General features: G+C 38.2%; 2 protein-coding genes across 3 annotated transcripts in view; both read right to left on the bottom strand.

The window, feature by feature from the left end:
- The window catches only part of efna2a (ephrin-A2a), a 55,885-nt gene extending 49,944 nt beyond the window's left edge, over window positions 1-5,941 (bottom strand). The window contains exon 1 of the mRNA XM_052547653.1: window positions 5,040-5,941. Coding sequence (XP_052403613.1) covers window positions 5,040-5,149 — 110 coding nt within the window. The 5' untranslated portion in view covers window positions 5,150-5,941. The remainder of the gene's footprint in view (window positions 1-5,039) is intronic.
- A 2,999-nt stretch (window positions 5,942-8,940) lies between these two features.
- ptbp1a (polypyrimidine tract binding protein 1a) lies at window positions 8,941-19,033 on the bottom strand. Of its 2 annotated transcripts, none has more exons than XM_052548606.1 (16): window positions 18,952-19,033; window positions 17,955-18,008; window positions 16,905-16,935; window positions 15,016-15,082; window positions 14,605-14,777; window positions 14,358-14,504; window positions 14,089-14,244; window positions 13,890-14,000; window positions 13,618-13,798; window positions 13,423-13,503; window positions 13,179-13,339; window positions 12,233-12,266; window positions 11,530-11,622; window positions 11,221-11,437; window positions 11,064-11,141; window positions 8,941-10,969 (listed from the first exon to the last, which is right to left on the bottom strand). In XM_052548606.1, exons 1-16 carry the CDS (start codon window positions 18,957-18,959, stop codon window positions 10,837-10,839), a joined length of 1,725 nt encoding a protein of 574 aa, XP_052404566.1. In that variant the 5' UTR covers window positions 18,960-19,033; the 3' UTR covers window positions 8,941-10,836. The 2 variants fall into 2 exon arrangements, with proteins under 2 accessions (XP_052404566.1, XP_052404567.1); XM_052548607.1 differs by having other exon boundaries at window positions 16,905-16,932; window positions 18,952-19,006.
- Window positions 19,034-19,368: the final 335 nt, after the last annotated feature.

The following is a 19,368-nucleotide window of genomic DNA, read 5'->3' as shown; positions in this document are numbered from 1 at the left end:
TAGTCATAAAAGTGGTTCATCTGACGTCAAACATGATGGAGTTTATCTAATGGTTTAAGTCAATGACAATTTATTTTACGGTTTTTGAACCTTCTCACTAAGGCTGCATTATTTGAAAAGTACAGTAAAACAGTATTGCGCAATATAATAATTTAAATAAACGTTTCCATTTTAATATATTTTCTAATGTAATTTATGCATTTTCAGCATTCATTATGCCAGGCATCAGTGGCACAAGATCCATTGGAAATCATACTTATATGCTGATTTGGTGCTTTTGTGTATTTGTGTGAAAACCATGACACATTATTTTCAGGATTCTTTGAATAGGAAAATACAACAACAACAACAACAACAACAAAAAACATTTATTTGAATTAGAAAGCTTTTGTAACATTATAAAGGCCTTTACTGTCACTTTTGATAAACTGAATGCATACTCGCTAAAAGAAACCGTAATCTTACTGAATCCAAACTTTTATGTGCTTCTTTGGTCATTTTTGTGTTTGACAACCTCAGTCACTTTTACTTTCAAAATATGAAAAAATGTCATAAAAATAAAACAGAAAAATATCACACTATTTCACACAATCATGTTTAAATTGTTTTTTAATTACATTTTTATTTTACTATTTAAGTCATAATTTCATATTTTTGAAAAACATTAATTTCATAATATTAATATATCTGCTGTGCAAATGCATTCATGCTTCCTTTGTTCAGAATTAGAATGTATCAATGCACCGTCTGTTGTGTGCATCACCTCTTCGAACTATTGTGCTCTGCGGTGTGGAGGCGACATAACAGAAGTGATAATTAACAGAAATAAATCACAAAAGAAGAAATCTCTCTCCAACAGCACAGAAATCTTCCAATCTCATTTTCACATTTCACATCCAATTGGTCTATTCAATACTGCTGAACAAGCATGTGTCACGTCTGAAACTGCACACCCTAAAACAATGCCGAGCTTCTGTTCCACCGTGCCGCGAGTGTTTTCCGACAGCTTGAAAAATTCCTTGAGTTGTATCCCCAAGACAGACACAGCTTACTGTGCAAGCAGCGAAGGCAAGATATACAGCAAAAGCAACATTCACAACCCTAGCTATGTATTTAAAGAGAAAAATTTATGATTTAAGTTTATGGAAAAAGAATAGTCTTTTTTTTCCCCAAAGATTGCTTATGGAAAGTGGAAAAAATGTGCATTAATGTTGCTTGTGGAAGGGGAAAAGTGTGCATTAATGTAGTGGTTTGCCACAGGTCTTACTGCAGCCCCAGGGTTAAGGCTGCACCTTGTGCTATTTTTAAACCTTTAAGAGCATCACTTTTATGTAACAGCTACATTTAGACCATGTCGATCTCAAAGAACATGTTCTATTCTGTTTTCCTCAGATAAACATCCACTGTTGCTCCACATGCTGAAATGTTTAAGCCTTGGGATAACCATGAAACTACATTAAAACACAACAGATACTGAGATGTAAGTAGGGTCTAACAGGGCTTGAAAAACGTAAGCACTGAAACACTTTCACTATGCAAAAATAAATTACTACCACTAATATGACACAATCAGGACTAAAACTAAAAACAGAACGGAGCACTCGGTTACAACGAAATGATAAAACCAAAAGGGATGAATCTTTAACCGGTGAACCTACATATTTCAAGACGTATTCCCATGTGACAATGAGTCATGGTGAAGCACCTGGAGAGTGCAGTAAAATCAAAAAGAGACGTTCAAACAGAAAAAGAAAGGAGAAAACTTAACTAACAACCATTGCAGTTTACAAAAGCCTCCCGTTTCCTGACAGGATTGTGCCGTGTTTTGAAAACGTAATTCATCTGGTGAAAGATTTCAGCGCTGTGGCCTCATACCGGGACCGCCTCTGCAAAGACAGCTGGGTGAAACATCTTGAAAAGACATTTTTTTTTAAGCCTCAAAGGTTGAGACAGGAATGACAAATCAGAACACGAGTATCAAACCCATTTACTGTGCAAACGGCTACTTGAGCTTCTACCTGCTTTGCCTGACATGAGGAAATGTGATAGCGCTCAGATACTCACTCACTAAGGACAAACGAGCATGAAGAAATAAATGAGTTTCATTTCAAAAATTTAATTCCACTTGGAAATGACTGAGGTACATGACTAGACCCGAGTCGAGAGTATCGTATAAATCTGAGCCGCAGTGCTCAAGATTCTCCCCATTGTAAAGAGCTCAAAGTCGGGTATTTCAAAGTCATTACATCATCAACACAGCTGTGGGTCGTCAAATCATTAGACATGGTTTTGCAATTCCATCTGACAGCAAACAATCAGATGACAGGTTATGTTTAATTAAACTCAATTCCGAATACTAATAAGCCGATATTATGGCTGGCCCCGTCGATAATGCATTGTGTGTTGCCCAGGCAATTTATTTAAGATATTCATAGCTTTCTCAGAACCAACGCTATTCGTGGCTTTCATCTAGACCTTTTCACATATTCATTGTTTCCATAATAGTAACAATTTAGAGATGAACCTGCATGCAAATAACCCTCTGTTGCTTTACAGTGCCAGGACTTCAACATAAAGCACTACTGCAGAGCATCTCAGAAAAAAAGCAGTGTGAGCTGTCAAGGGAATAATGACAGCAGCCATCTCTGAATCACTGTGAGCACTGGATTCCTCAGCTCCACTTGTTTTTTTTCTTGTTCTTCGTTCCAACTTGAGCGAAGGGCTGTGAGCAGGGACTTCTGTTAAGAAGCTCAAAGCTTTCAAGAATATAGTGCCTTTTGAAGGATAAACCACAGGATTAGATTAGTCCATCCTCTTAGGTTACAGAGCTGGGCATCGTCCCTTTTTTTTTTTTTTTTATCTGGACTCCCCAAAAGGCCGGCCATATTGGCATCGAGGGGATGTCCATCTTCTTTTCAGCGTGGGCTTCAATAGAAAACCCCTGACAGGGAGCTTAAGAAAGAGAAAATATGATTCATGGCAAGCTTTTAATGCTCAAGGTGAATTGCCCTGCAAAAGGTTCACTTCAGTTGTGTCTACAATACTGTGAGAGGACTAGAAGAGAGGTCAGGACGGTATGAAAAGTAAAGTTGACCCCTGGGCGTTCTTTTTTGGATTGTTTCTCACACAATCCCTTGGTGGGGCACAAATGCGGCTCTCTTTGATAGAGTCGCTGGAAAATAATAGAAATACATGTTCTTTGTGAATGCAGGCAATAGGGTTACAGGCTAAGAAATACATTTGGAGAAGTTTCTCTGAAAACTACTGCAGCGTATACATTTATTAAAAACCTAATGTAAGCAAAACCTATCAATTAAAATGGATTTGGGACTCTAAAACTGCATATTTATCTTCCTAAGAGTGGAGAATGGTAGACTTTCCTGCTAAATAAGGATTAATGCAGATTGAATGCATCAGGGTGGCTTATACAATGCAAAAAATTCTAATCCAGCCCTACATTTTATTGAGGTGGAAGAGCATGCACCCAGCTCGAGAAGAATTCTTCCTCTGAGCCTCTTTAATATTTTAAACCTCAGCAGACTACTGATGTACTGCAAGACAGCTACTCTTAACTTTGTTAATTCAGCCGTGAGAGCACCTTCGCCGTGTTTATTTATCTAGCCAACCTCTACCTGAGGAGCTGCATGTCAAAAGCCATTAGGCTGACATCCCCTGAGCAAACCCTCCAAGCCAGCAAGAGAACGATGCTTACAGATACCCTTGAAATAAGGAGGAATGAGCAATGTCAAGAACTTCACACAGAACTTATGATTTCGAAACCTGTCAGCCTGTGAAAGAGTCACCATGAATCTCCTGATAGACAAAAACACATCAAGATAATAAGCTGAAATTCTTGATTCAGTTCATGCAAAGCTTCTGAAATATACCATTATATTCAGCTCCAGCTGTGTGCGTGGAGCATTATGATGTATTTCTGGCATCTCCACACTGAAAGGATTAAACTGAAGTGTTGCTATTGTTATTATTAATTTAGAAAATATTACAGTGCCAAGCTCTGACAGCATCAGCAAGAGTGAACAAATCCTGGCAAATATGATCTCTGCTGGCTTTTTCTCAACCCTGAGTAATTTCTAAGAGTATAAGAAGTGCTAAACCATACTCAGAGTCAGTCACAGATCTTTGACGAATTACGCAATTTCTACAATCCACACTAATGTTTAACTTACACCTCCTCATTTATAAATGTAACACTTTGCAAACACAAGAAAGGCCAATTTCAATCATCTGTGCATAGAGCAGTGATAATACATGGCCTGAGGTTTGAGAGTATGGCAAGCCAATTTAACATGTATTCCTTAAAACTCTATTGTTTATTTTAATTTATTAGCACTTATTTTGATTGATAGTGACAAGTCCCTATTAATTTAATCACTAGTATAATTTTTTTCCCTAGTGGTCAACTGCTTCAAGTCAGTATCCCAATAGTACTGGTCACTGCAATTTTTTTTGCCAATTAATTGCAAAAAAAAAAAAATAATAATAATAATAATAAAATAAATAAAGAATTCAACTATGCCCATTAACTAGTGTGTATTCAAATAGTTGCTTGCACTCAATTTTTGACTAATAATTATTAAGGTACTCAAACATTTTAGTTAGGTACTTATTCTATTAGTTAGCTACTAACTGTTCAACAACTTATATTCTATTTCTGGTGACAATTATACTAGTAAAAAACTTTCTAGTAAGACTAAAGTAGCCATTCTGACCAGTTCTTACATGTGTCAAATAAAAAAGCAAGAGAGAATAGAGAGAAATGTCACAGTAAACATCAAGATCACGTCTCAAAAATGTATTATTTAATAATTTATTGGACACTTCCACAAGTTCTTTACTAGCAAAACCCAGTAACAGCAACTGGACTAGCCATAAATTAATATATGAAACACAAATACAGACTAGACATATGTAGCCGATGAATAATAACTAACACATGATGTGAAGGAAATTGTAAGAATAGCAGTCAGTTTTTAGCAGTGAATATTAAAAGAGCCTGCCATAGAGCAGGCTCCACTCACCTGGAGTTTGAACTGTTCCAGTAGACCGCGTGTCTGTCTGAGATGATCCGGTCGTCCGACCATACGGAGACCCAACACACTACCGTAAAAACCACCAGCGGCAACTCCATTTGAGTTGGTATACTAGTCCTCACCTCCAAAACGAAAATTCACGGTCCTTTATTTCAGTGACAACTTTTCAAAGAACTGCTTGCTTGAGTGAATGTATATGCGCAGTTTTGGACATCATATCAAGACATGCAGCTAATCCGGAGCGATTTTCATTCCTTTCGAGCGAATTACTTTCTGTAGCTTACTTCATAAAACTGCATACATTTGATGTTCTTTTGAGGGGGAAATCCATTACACTTGTTTCTTATGCTGCAAAAGCCATCCAATGCGGTCCAGGGTAATTTTCTAGCGCTCTGCCAGAAATCCGTCCATCATCTGAACGCGGGACAGTGCGACGCGCGTCTCGAGCCTCCTACAGTGATGCTCCCCGTTTGCAGCGCTGCAACTTCCAGATACCTCTACCCCATGTGGTCTGCACGAGAAGCACACATGAAACACATCCCCGTCTGTAACGCACGCCTTTCTGATTCGCGTTTCCTCAGCGCTCCATCTTATTCGCACAAGTTGCGTGTTAGTTATTGGTGGAATCGTATTGTTTCTGGCTTGCTCCAGTTGATAAGCAGATATCCTACGCACATCTCAAGCCGTTTGCACGAGTCATCTCTGTCCTGGAGGAACAAAGGCGATTTTGCCCCATTCTGCCTTTGCTCACTCTTTGGATCAGCTTTGCGGGATCAGCTAAATGTTCAGCTTGGATCGACTAAATCGTGTAAGCTTTCTAAGGCATCTGACTGGCGCACTTCTTCATAATTCATCAGTTCATCCTGAATCTGATTCGTGTGCGACAGACAGTTATCATCAGCGGTGTACCTTCAGGAGGGGGCGGGGCCTGAACGAGCTCTCTTCAAACTCACCTCTGCAATTTACTTTGTCATCTCAAGATTACGCATATGCGTCTTTAAATTGCTTTCTTGAGCATGTTTGCGCCTTCTTTTTACAGCAGTTATCAACTGTTGCCCACAATAACATTTAAAATCCCTCATTTATGCAGGCTACCTGGTACTTCAGCTTTGAAGCTGCTTTTTTTCAAACTTTTTTATTAACAAAAAAAAAAAAGAGATTAACAAAATTGACCACATTTCTGTGAAGGATTGGTTCAATAAATATAAAATAAGAAATTACTATTTATATGTTGTACATTTTGATTATTGCTCTCTCCCATTTTAAAGTAAAAGTTCCCCCCAAAATTAAGAAATTGCTGAAAATGTCCTCGCCCTCAGGCCTTCAAAATGTAGCAGAGTTTTTTATTCATCAGAAAGATTTGGAAAAACATAGCATTACACCACCTGCTCACCAAAGGATCCTCTACAGTGAATGGGTGCCATCAGAATGAGAGTCCAAACAGCTGACAATAATCCACAAATAGTCCACATGACTCCAGTCCATCAATTCATGTCTTGTGATGTGAAAAATAAATAAATAAATAACAATGTTTGTAACAAACAAATCCATATGCAAATCCATGATCTATGCATATTACTCTCCTGATTCAGACAAGATGGCTTGCTTTTTAATTAGAGCAAGAATTAACATGGATAAAGGACATGTATTTTAGCCAGAAGCAGCAGTTTGAAGTTAAAAAAAAAAACATCTGGATGGTTTTATTACAAACATCTTTTTGCTACACAAGTTTTTAATTGATGCGCTGGAGTTCTGATGGTACCTACTCACTACAGAGGATCCGTTGGTAGGTAATGTAACCCCCCCCCCCCCCCCCCCCAAAAAAAACCATACTTTTCTTGGATAGCCTCAGAGTGAGTACATTTTCAGCAAGCTTTCATTTTTCTTAAATAATTTATAAAAAATGAAGATATAAGTAATCCTTCAGTTTTCTTGAAAGTTTGCTGGACGAACTACTGCTCTGTTCATATTTAAATGGCTCAAAAGGTTCAATGAAATACATTTCCCTTTGCTTAACTACCTTACCAATTTACTGAAATGTCAAGCAGCAAATAGCATTGGTGGCACTTTATTTAAATATCTGAAAAACTGAGTCTGGTATAGGGCTAGTAGATAACTTTCTCAATAATATGGTTTGGCACCTCTTTAAATGAGTTCCTTCACCTGATCCAATAATGAATTTCTATCAACCGTGAAAAATGGTTGGCACAGTGCCATGCCTCTCAATTCTATAAACGCACCTTAACTATTTTATTCCTATGACTCTCTACCATTTAGGTCCCCAGTATATATATTATATATGTATACATGTATTTATACGTGTTTGTAGGTAGACAGATACAGTAGTAACTGATTACATATACTCTGGATTACGTAATCTGATTCCAAAAATTAAGTACTTGTAATTAGGGAATTTTTTTATGATTTTAAAATGTACTGATTCACCCCAATTCTCATGCTCTAATGTAGTGTTTAATGTATTAAAGCATGTTGATGACAAAGCATGGAACACATTTTCTTTTTTTATTGTTTTATAAATATGGTGCACAATCATATTCAAGTGTGTGATAAATGGATTAGATCAAAAGTAATCTAAAAGCAATCAAAAGGTAGTCAGACTACATTAATGTAATTCATATGATGTTTCAAAATGTATATGACTAGTTTTTGTCATGTATTTTTATTTTATTTTATTCTCCAAGTAATGGACTACATTTTGTAAGCAATCTACACAGCACTGCACACTACACATACAAAACTTTTTTTTTTTGGGGGGGGGGGGGGGCAATCCACTTCCTGTCTGTTACAGTTCTGATGCCTCAATGATCTTAATCGGGTGGACATCTGAATTTTGGATCTGAATTTATTTATTTGGCTATGAAATCCATTTGCATATTTTATGTTTATCATTTTGATTGCAGGGATGTGCAACAGCGGCACATCAAGGATTCTGACCCTGAGAAAAGCAAGCAATACTTTTAGAAAATGAGAAAGAGATGAGGGAAGAGATTGGCAAGAAAAAGCTGTAAGAAAAAAAAAAAAAAAAAAATCAAGCCAAAGCCAGACCATGTGAGTGAGTCTATTCCACTGACCTCAAGGGGAGTAGATTTTTTCCTTCAACAAATTTAAATCTCAACTCGAACCAAAATCTTACATGTACCACCTGAACTAGTTATGCAGTGACTTTATTTTTTCCAAAGGCTCTTGAAGACCGACGAACGGATTAATTTTGTTGTTGGCAATGCAATCTTAAATCCTCCAACATGCTGCACACTGTGATTATAATCCTGGCAAAAGGTATGTAAGCTTTGAGTTGAGTTATGGTTGTGTTTAAATGCCACAACCCTTCTAAATGTTGTGAAATGTAAATGTTATTGTATTACACAACTGGTCGACACTGAACATAGAACTTGACAAATGATTTTTTAAAACATTTTACAAGCTCCTCTATAATAAAACAGACTGAGAAACTCATTTTCCACAAGTATCAAAGCCCAAAAGGCACTGACATGAAGGAACGACCCAGTTTTGAATCTTAAGCAAGTGCGCCATCTGCTGTTCAAGGTGGTCCATATAACATTAAGAGATCTTCATTCATATATTATACAAAATAACAGTGTAGACTTGGGTATTTGCCCCTCTATATACACACTTTTCACTGTAAAAGTGCAAATATAGGAAAGTCAAAAAGAGAGGTTGTTAACCACATGACTGAAAGAGCATACAGATGTAGAATGTAAAAAGGTCAGGATGTTTAATAACTTCAGAAATTAAATCAAAAAGAGTAAAAGCAAGAAATGGAAAGATTTATTGAAGACAGGAAAAGTATGAGAATCTATAATCAAAAGGTTAAGCTCTCAAGAGGGCAATTACATGTTCAGACACAATGTGTTGGAATCTCTTTTAATATTGTGTAATAAAAAAAAAGGAAGGCTCTACAATGAGCTGAATGTCTGCTATAATAACCTTATCAAAATATACATGTTTGACACAGAAATTGTTGATTTTCAATTACTTGTACAAAACAAAGATTATATACAGTAGCCCTCACCCACTCTGTTTCTCAACATTATATCCACACTGGGAAAAACAAGGAAGTTTAACTAACGCAGTAATAAGGGAGCCCTGTTGCTACTTTAAGACTGGTTTGGTTCTGTTCTCTGATAACAGAAATAATCATTTGATACATAAGGCAAAAAAAGCCTGCAACGTTTTCTATAATTTGTAATATTTTCTTTAAGATCTTGTGTTGCTTCTTGTAAAGAAAGGCAATAATAATAATAATAATAATAATACACAAACCTTCAATTTTTTCACCCTCTGCCCAATGAAATCAAAGCGGTTGATAAAACAATGTCACTGCACAGTAAAGATACAAGAGATCAAAAACTGGCTGGCAGGACAGGGAAGATGCTTTGGTCCATCATGCTACTATTCAAAAAAAGAAAAGAATGAATACCCACCCAAACAAGCTCAACACCTGTCAGTAACACCAATATTCTGCTAAATTACAAAGGATAAAAGAAAGTAAGAATTTCCCCCATAGCACAAGCTGAAAAGTAAAAGGGAATGTCAGCGCATCAAGTCTCATGTCACAATTAACATGAAATGGATGCATCAGAAAGAACAAGGCCTTAATATTTCCTCCCCACACGAAGAAGTGCTAAAAACAGTCTGAAGCATCATCACAGGTCTCTCGGTTCACACAAAACTCACAGAGGAGATCAAGACACTGTAATGCTAATATTCTTTAACACAAAAGGCAAGTGACAAATGGACACAGTAGAAACGGGAGTTCTGGAAGTTCATTATAACACTCATGAACTAGACTTCCTTTGCCACACTCAGCATAAACAAAATGTGATGTAATCAACAAAACCTTTAATAAGCAACAGGGAGAAGGGTGTGTTGGGTGGGGGGCTTTTGGTGGTTAAGTGTCCCACTCCAAACTAAATGAAAAATATGATTGTATAGACAGAGCGCAGTGGGCCAATGCCCAAAAAGATGATACAGTATACAAGTGTAAATAATATGGAATGAAACTAAACAAATATAGAATATTCTGAAAATGGTACATACAGAGTAGAACCACATATATAAAATAACTATATGTAAAACGAGCTGTGACAGTCAGGTACAAAACCGAAGCCTGTAAGGAACTATGATCTAGTTGCTGCCTTTCACAGGAAAACATTCCTGTGCTTTCACTGGTCAAATTTAAACAGAGACCACCTGGGACATCAGGCAGTCTTTTTTGTATGTCTGAGGTTAATGGTTTCTGCAAAGAAGCCAAAAACATCAAGACATTACTAAGGCCATTAAGATATACTTTAAGCACCATGTAAGGCACAGTTGCTTTTTTTGGGAAGGTAAATAGGGAATAGCTTTGAGAGAGGAAAAAAAGAAAAAGAAAAAAAAAAAAAACCTTAATTAAAGGCTCACCAAACCAAACAAGGCTTTGCATGTGCAACCTGAAAGGCTGCGGCTTTCCGCAGAGGCACAAGTGTAAACTATGCAGCATCTATGATCCAAAACCGATGTGTGCCAATGATGAACTAAATCATGAGACAAACCGTCTGAGAAAAGGTACTATTAAAACCCAAGTCACGTTGGGTTCAAAGTGGAATTACAAATAGACATACATATTTGAATATAGATATAATAAAGGAATGATGAAGTGTGTGTTGTGGAAAACATCTGTCCACAGTGATATAAATTGTGGAAGGCTTAAAGTTTGGTCTAAAGTGACAGTCCTTTCACCTTCTCGAAATCAAAACAGCCTCTATCAGATGGTGGACTTGGAGAAAGACACTCTGAGGTGATGGTTCTCTCCCAGGTCATGATTGTGAAATTTGATCAGAGACTCGATTGCTTCATCCACAGAGCCCAACTGGATAAGGGCCATTTTTCGGTCTTTCCTGAAAAAAAAAAAAAAAGACACCATTTTAAGACTTATGCAAATATCATGGCAACATCTGTAGAGCTCAATGTTTTAGAATTAGAATGTCTTACTGGAAAAACTTGAAGGCCTTAACCACAGATCCTGAACTTAGAAACAAGCCTCTGAGATGATCTTCAGTGATAGAAGGTCTGCAAAGGGAAGACATTGTTGTTTAATAAGTCAATGCTAAAGACTGCCAAACAGATTGGTTTAGTTTAGTGGACTCACGGTATATTGGAAAGATGGAGAGTAGAGGAAGGAGGGAAGATGTTGGAGTAGTTCTTGGAGCCTGGCTTTTTGAAGCGGTGAAGAGGAGAGTTGCTGTAGTCCTTGGTGAGCCCCTGATCCTCATGGCCTTCACGTGGCAGTTGCACAGTGGTGTGTTTGGAGAGAGTGACCCGCAAAGCCTTACCATACAGTTTCTGTCCATTCAAGTGGCTCATGGCTAAAAGGACAAGACATGTTAGTGTTACATAAAATCAAGTTTCTTAGAAAAATGTAACTTAAAAGTTGAAATATGAAGAGCATTATGAATACCTAGCTGGGCTTGGGTTCCATCAGACATCTGCACCAAAGCATTCTCTTTCTTGTTGAATAGGATCTTCACTCTCATGACGTCACCATACACGCCTTCAAAAAAAACCCCAAAAACAACGATATCTACATAAAGACGTGATTACTTTGAGCGGATAATTACAACCAAAAAATAATTCGTTTTTACTTCATCTAAAAATCAAGTAATTTTATATTTAAATTAAGGCATGCAATACTGTTGGTAAGAGACTACATTTACTACTTAAAATTCTATTAAAACAAACATGGATCAACACTTTTGGAAAGATGTACTCCAAAAGTAATCTTGAATGGTTTTAATACTACATTTGGGACTGGGGGGAAATATATACTTTTAACTCTAAATATTGACAAAACATTAGAGCATGGCATTCACAATAGGTAAAAAGCTGCAGCAAAAGGCTTTAAAACTGGATATAACAGCAAGAAGGATTAGTTCAAATTAAGCAACTAATATGAACATTTTATAAAACCACATGATATATAGCTGTTGGCAACATATTTGGCATCTGCCAAATAAAGGAGCCTAAAAACCTCCAGCTGATATGCCATTTCTCTAAAAAAACCCCATATTTCACATATACAAACCAAAGTACACATCTTAGATGAAGTTAAAATATGAAACAAAAAGAAGGTAATAAAAAAGGAGATGCCAATGATAACATACCGAAAAGAATAAAGAGGCATTGGGGCGTAACGCTCTTAAGACAGCAGAGGAAGGCAGCGTAGGGAGGAAGGGACAGGAAAAGATCGGAGGCAGGACAGTGGAGGTTGAACATGTCCACAGCGAGGCAGTTCCACAGGAATGGCGAAAAACGGTGGTAGGATCATGAAGGTGGGTGATATTGTTCATGATGGAAAGATGGGGGAAGGGTAGAGGTAACGGAGGAGGATATCCAACAACATGGTGGTGGTGGGTTGGGGATGTTGTTGTGTGTTTGTTGTACAACAGAAAAACAAATTGTATATGTATCCAATATTGGCATGAATTGGGAACCATATTGTTTGAGAAGGTGGGGAGTTTAAAATATGAATAAAAAATAAAAAGTGGCGCAGTCAGTTGGCAAAAGATTCCAGGTCAAGGTATAAAAATAATAAAAGGGGGAAGGGGAATGGGGAGTGAGAGAAACAAGAAAAAGGAAGTAAAAAAAACAAGGTCAGTACACACAAAGAAAAATGTAGTGTTCCATTCAGCAGAACTTGCTAAATTAAATGCATTTCACTATAGGAACAATCAGGAAATAAAAAGAAAAGGAGAGAAACAAATTAAACACAGGAAAGATAGAGACTATATATACTCATAGCTCTAAAGAGACACTAGAAATGAAATGTTTTAGATGGCTTCAGACAAGATCAACAAATAAAGAAACGGTTGACATGCATGTTTGTATAATAGAAAATGAGTACTAAATACACAGTATATGATTTGAAGAGCTCTAGAATTAAATTCTTAACTAGATGCCATCTAATTATATCCCACAAACACTTTTTCTCTGTTTTTGTCTATGAACTGTACCAGTTTTAACCAAAATCATGTCTGGCTTATTGAAACAAACCAAAGCCTAATAAACTAACAGCTAAGTGAATCTAAACTAGTTCAAAAAGGGACTAACCTCAGGGTTAAGGTTGCTGACCAGCAGGACACTGTTTCCTCCAGCAGCGAGACCAGAAAGACTCAGACGTCCTGCTGCAGCTGCTGCAGCAGCAGCGGCGGCGGCACCGGGGACACCGAGCGATGCAAGAGCCCCAGCAGGCACACCCTGCAGAGACAAACCTGTGGGAAGGACCGCTTTCAGTATACAGCATGGATGATACGCTTGCAATCCACAGAGATCCATTAGAAAGGCTGTGACCAACCTGCTGCCTGCTGAATGGCAAATGTTGGTGGGAAACCATGAGCCCCAGCATATGGTGATGCAGAGATAAGACCAGGAGCAGCTGAAAGGGAAAAAAAATATAAAAATTCCGGTTTGTGATTTTTTTTTTTTTTTTTTTTTTACATGAAAATGACATTTAGTAAATACAGCAATGAAGTAGTAGATTAAGTTTTACTCAAGGCAGCTGCAGCCATCGTCTGTGCATTGAGGGAGGGATGACTGTCTCCTGTAGGCAAGTCAGGGCGAGTGTAGTCTCTGCTCTTATCATTGTTGTACTTAACATTCAAACTGGTGAGCTTCGAGAAACTGACGCGAAGGGTACAGCAGGCATTGTAGATGTTCTGTCCATCTAAAGACTGTTGAAAGTTAAGCCAAATGATTACAGGGTTCAGAAGGGATTTAGCCACCCATTCATCCATTACGATATTGATCCACTGTGCCACTTACCAGTTTTGCATGCTGAGCAGTCATTCCGTCCGAGTACTGGACCAGTGCTTGGAACTGGTTGTTTTTGGTAAAGGTTATAATCTTCAAAACTGTGCCAAACTTTGAGAAAATCTAAATGGGGGAGGGTAAAAAAAAATTAGCATTTGGAAGTGCTTTGACATTCCCCCCCCCCCCATTTATTTTGAAAAAGAGTTAGCACCTGGTGAAGAACATCAAGAGTAACAGGGTAGAAGAGGTTTTCAACGATGACTCTCAGTACAGGGCTTTGGCTGCCCATGCCTGCTCCGTCAACAGTGCTCAAAGACATGCTTCCTGTCTGGACCGCATTCACCGCCTGCAGTGCTGCCTGTGCTCTCTATGGGAAAGGAGGGGGTAGAGAACAAGTATACATTATCAGTCTTGAACAACCCATTTATATTGCGTAATGGCCCTTGATTGAATGCCTAATGTGATGTAATTTGTACTCACAACTTGGTTGGGTGAGTTGTCAGTCTTTAGCTCCTTGTGATTGGAATACTGCATGTAGATCGGGTGATTGCGGATGACAGGGGTGACCGAGGAGTAGTAGCTGACCATGGTCTGTGCGGACTCCTCCGTGTTCATCTCCAGGAAGGCCTGTGAGGAGATAACACAATAAGACCAGGCACAATGTTGCACGTCAAAGCAGGGTAATCATATTTTGTGGGAAATGAAAGGAAAGGTTTTTTTTCCTCACCTGGTTCTTTCCTTTCAGCATCAGAAGGTTGGTCACTTTGCCAAAAGGAAGCCCCAAAGAAATAACTTCTGCTTCATTTATGTCATTTGGCAGTTTGCGTACATGAATGACTCGTGAAGGAATGCCTTGGCTCCTGATGTCCCCTTTGAACTTCTTGCTGTCATTACCATTTGCTGACAGGAAGAGACGTCAATAGTAAAAAGTTTGTGGTTGGTAAGAATTAGTAATTTATTAAAGTTATGCAACATTATTCATGTGAAATCTAATATGTTGATTCAATGCTTAAAATTATTATAATAGCAAGAAATGTTCTTAAGTTTTTTTTTCAGGATTCTCTGAAGAACAAAGTTAAAGAGAACAGCATTTGTATGAAATCAATTTGATCTACTTTTGATAGTCAACAATTCCTACCTGCTCCAGAGCTCATTATATAAGGTCCGTTAGAGATGCAGGAGGAAAAGAGTTCGTCAGATCCCCTCTGAAAGGACAAGGGAAGTTGTTCATCAAGCAGGAATGATTTTTCAAAGGTTGCAAAATATAGGACACTCAAACCACCACATTGCAATACAATTAGATGTAAACCACCTGAATTTTTTTTTAAATAAGGTAACTTTAAAGAAAAAGGAGCCATGCCTCCAAGGGTTAAAATATCATCTGACACAGAATTATAGAAAGTCATGTGACAAAGATTAGCATCCGCCTAACCATCATCTGATTACACAATCATTAAGATGACGCAATTGGAAAACATTTACAAAATGAAAAAAAAAAGTAGCATTTTCTTTGCCTAGGATTACAACTTTTCATGGGCCAGGCATTTCTATACACAAGAGCACTACACAGATTACTGCGGCTAAACGCAGAACAAAGAAAAAGAGAAAGGCAAACAGAGGCAGCTGTGTCCTGCCATAACACTAATACAAAGTCTCTCTCTCAAGGCCAAGCTGGAGCCACTTGAGCACTGGAGCAATGAGCAAATCATTCAGCATCCCTCTCTTAATAAACCACTTCAAATGGCTAGTCTCTGCTGAAGTGGTCACATGCGTTGGATAACCCAAAGCCTTTACACTATTACCACAATGCATGTTCTGTTCCAGCCCAAAGGAAAGTATTGTTACCAAAGCTGAACGCTTGGTCCTCAGGCTGATTTTACCCCACAGTCTTCATCAAACAGCCTCAGGGGCACTTTACCACACCCTGGATAAAGTTTACCTAAAACATAGCCCCAAAGGCTCAATAAGCAGCCTTCAACATAAACACAGTCAATAATACGGTGCAAAAACAACAACAACAACAACAACAGGATAGAGATTGTGGAATGGCATTTCCTCAAAAAAAGAAAAAAAGGACACTACATTCCTCCCAGCTAAAACCTGCAGAAGTCAGGTTTCAACATCTTTCACAAAGCAGTCATGATAGGAAGGGCTTCTCTGGCTGAACCATCCATTGTTTTCGACTGAGACATCCACCCAACTCCAGCACTTCCTTTCTTTATTTTTAACTGCAGGGCATTGCAGCTTGAGCACTCGCTTAGGATAGGAAAAAAAAAAAAAAAAATGAAGCAGAGAACCATGACTCCCACACTGGTGTCTAGGAGCTCAAGACTTGCAGGTGCCAACATGTTTACATCAATTGACAAAGTGCAAGCCTCCTGGGTGAGAGCACAGTCTTGAATGGTGTTGAATAAGGGGGTCAGGGAGACAGGAATTCAACCACAGCATTCCAGCAACAGTATTAGTGCTCAGACTCCGACAGGGCTGACTCAATTTACTACATCTCTACTCTTCCTCACATATGTGAAAGACATCAGGGGGAACAACAGCGGGCAGTCTCGAAGGACAAACACATACAAATAAGTGTGAAAAAAGCAATACTGTAAACAAATATCTGTAGAGCAAAAATACAAGTAACTAAATATAACAAGTAAATTACCCAAGCCACCATTTACAAATGGTCAACAAAACTATTACAAGACTTCAAAGTAGGCTACCTCTTTCACCTTTGGGTCACTTATCACAGTGACTGTTTAAACAGCAGATGACCTTTGACTAGAGTAATTACAGTCCCAGGATCAAATGCAGATGGGACAAGAATTTCAGGCTCAGCATTAAGAGCGGTTTCCTTTGTCTCAGCATTTCAGGATAAGAGGAAGCAGGAAGGTACAACCTCTAAAACCAGATATACAGCCAAAACTACTATTGTTACTTAACACCTGCAAACAAACAATTGGCGAAAATGTATACATAAAAAAATATAATAATAAAAAAAAGTTAAAATGAAAAAAAAATTAAATGACATACCTTTGTGCCGACTGTTATATCATGGACACTGCTACAAAGAACAAAAAAAAAAGTTAAACAATATTAGAAAATACATGTCTTGATGCTACAGTTAATTTGACGGTAATTCTGCAAAAGACAGGCCTATGCAATATTTTAAGTTGTGATGCAATAATAGCAGAGACAATGGTTTCTTCCATATTGTGATGTAAACCTGAGTGAAACTGAATATTGAAAAAGCAGGATGTGCACTTGGTTCTTCCCATTAGTTTTTGATTGGACAGAGGCAAATTTGAATAAATGTAGAAAGGGGTGGGGTTTAAGTGTACTAAAAGACTGAAGTGAAGTGACATTCAGCCAAGTATGGTGACCCATACTCAGAATTTGTGCTCTGCATTTAACCCATCCGAAATGCACACACACAGAGCAGTGAACACACACACACACACTGTGAGCACACACCCGGAGCAGTGGGCAGCCATTTATGCTGCGGCGCCCGGGGAGCAGTTGGGGGTTCGATGCCTTGCTCAAGGGCACCTTAGTCGTTTTATTGAAGGTGGAGAGAGAGCTGTACATGCACTCCCCCCACCCACAATTCCGTCCGGCCCGAGACTAGAACCCACAACCCTTCGATTGGGAGTCCAACCCTCTAACCATTAGGCCACGACTAAGTAGAAAGACATCAAGATTTTAATTGAGGTTTAAAAAAAAAAAAAAATTGAGTGAGGGCTCAAGATGCCTACGGACACAAAAATGTCAAATGCTAATATAGATTTATAGTAGGTTATATATATTAAACGATTTATATTAGATGGAATATGGGTCAGGGAGGAACAACAGACAGCTATTCAAAAGAAAAGTTACATTTTAAAAGCTGCACTTTCTAGGCAGTAACCTGATCCACAGGACAAACAGTAAAACAACTCAGGCCTGTTAAGCCACTCTTTCATATCAACAATATCGAGGTTTTCACTCTTTTCTTGAAAATATATTTTGAATTCTTCGTTTTAGGCCAACTCAGGTGATAATGCAAGTACAACCAGGGAATGTTTATAGAAATGCAAAACTTACTCTATTTCAGTGACGTAACTGGATCCCAGAGGATACAGATCAGTCTCTAAACGGCTGCAGAAAAAAAAAGAAAAAACATTATTTTTCATGTTTTAAACCTGTATGTTTTTCTCATTTGCACTGAATACAAAAGTAAATGTTATGCTCAATGACAGGTCTCGGTCACTATTAACTTTAATTGTAGACTGAAGAAGACTGTCATTCTGCCTAACATCTCGGTTTAGGTTCCATTAAAGAAATTAATTTAAGGTTTAAACATGATGAGTAACGTGACAAAATTTACATTTTAAGAAGATACAACGTTTACCCTTTATAATCAGCACAAACATGTACGTTCTTTTAAATATCGATTTTTCGACCTACACGCAAACAAAACGTTATTATTGAAACCCTTAAATCAAGATTATTTCTGGAGGACCAGTGACATCTTCACCGCGTCATTATGTAAAACAGCGACTTTAAAATGGACTTTCACGCGTTTATCAAATGTACTTAATAATGATTTAAAAATAAGTAACGTGCATCGACAATACAAACGAGACAAGCAAGAATAAAGTTGAACTTGCACCGGTTTAGCAGGCTAGCAGTCAATGAGCTAGCCACCCAACAACAATGCGGAAACTGAGACACGTTGGTTGCCAAATAGCGGCTGTTCTTTCGTTTCTGCTCGTTACAAGCATCGTTTGATCTTTTCCGCTTAGTCTTGAGGTAAATGAAATCCTGTAGTTTTATTTGGCTTGTGTTTCACGAAGCCGTCTCAACTATACGACCTGCAACAGGTCGCTGGTCAGTTTGGTCTAACTTTTGGGCTCTTCCGGCTCGAGAGACATGAAGAGCGGCAGAGGCAAATCAAAAATCACCATTTCCACTTCACTCTACGTCATTTAACACATTTTAAACGCGGATACTGACTAAGCCACAGCTATGTATAAAATATTAAAATACAAAAACGTGTTTAAGGGGTAACACATTTGGAATGAGGGTGTTTTCAACTTACCCGTCCATGGCACTAACAAAACTACAGGTTGTCGCAGACGGGAGGTAGACCTGCTAGTATTTCTTATATTAACTTACAAAATGGCGGAGGGGGGATTGGCGCTTTCTGATTGGTCCATCGACCCTGGAGCGCCGAGTGTGGGAGGGACTTCAGATGTTCTTCGACAGCGGGATTGCACAGAAGGGCTGTCAGTCTGTAAAGGCGGTCGAAAAAAGTTTGCGAAAACTTTTCCTGGTTTCCACCATGAGATGAAGAGGAGTGAACTGTGCTTGAACCCATTGTCAGCATCGACGAGGACGAGGCTGTTCATTAAGAGATAAAAACAATTTAACATGAAGCTTTGCTAAGGTATTAAATTAGCTAATAACAGTAAGGTTCTAATGATATTTGAAAGAAAATATGGATTTGGGTGGCATA

The sequence above is a fragment of the Carassius gibelio genome, chromosome B2, assembly GCF_023724105.1.
Source record: "Carassius gibelio isolate Cgi1373 ecotype wild population from Czech Republic chromosome B2, carGib1.2-hapl.c, whole genome shotgun sequence".
In the NCBI taxonomy this organism is placed as follows: Eukaryota; Metazoa; Chordata; class Actinopteri; order Cypriniformes; family Cyprinidae; genus Carassius; species Carassius gibelio.
Note: the sequence above shows the minus strand (reverse complement) of the source record. Positions and strands in the feature narration are given on the sequence as shown.

What these genes read in the sequence shown, in the direction of transcription:
- ptbp1a (XM_052548606.1), bottom strand. An exon ending in ATATAACAGTCGGCACAAAG is followed by an intron (nt 15,083 to 16,904) that starts GTATGTCATTTA and finishes TTGTCCTTTCAG; the next exon opens with AGGGGATCTGACGAACTCTT. An exon ending in CTGCTCAGCATGCAAAACTG is followed by an intron (nt 13,799 to 13,889) that starts GTAAGTGGCACA and finishes AACTTTCAACAG; the next exon opens with TCTTTAGATGGACAGAACAT.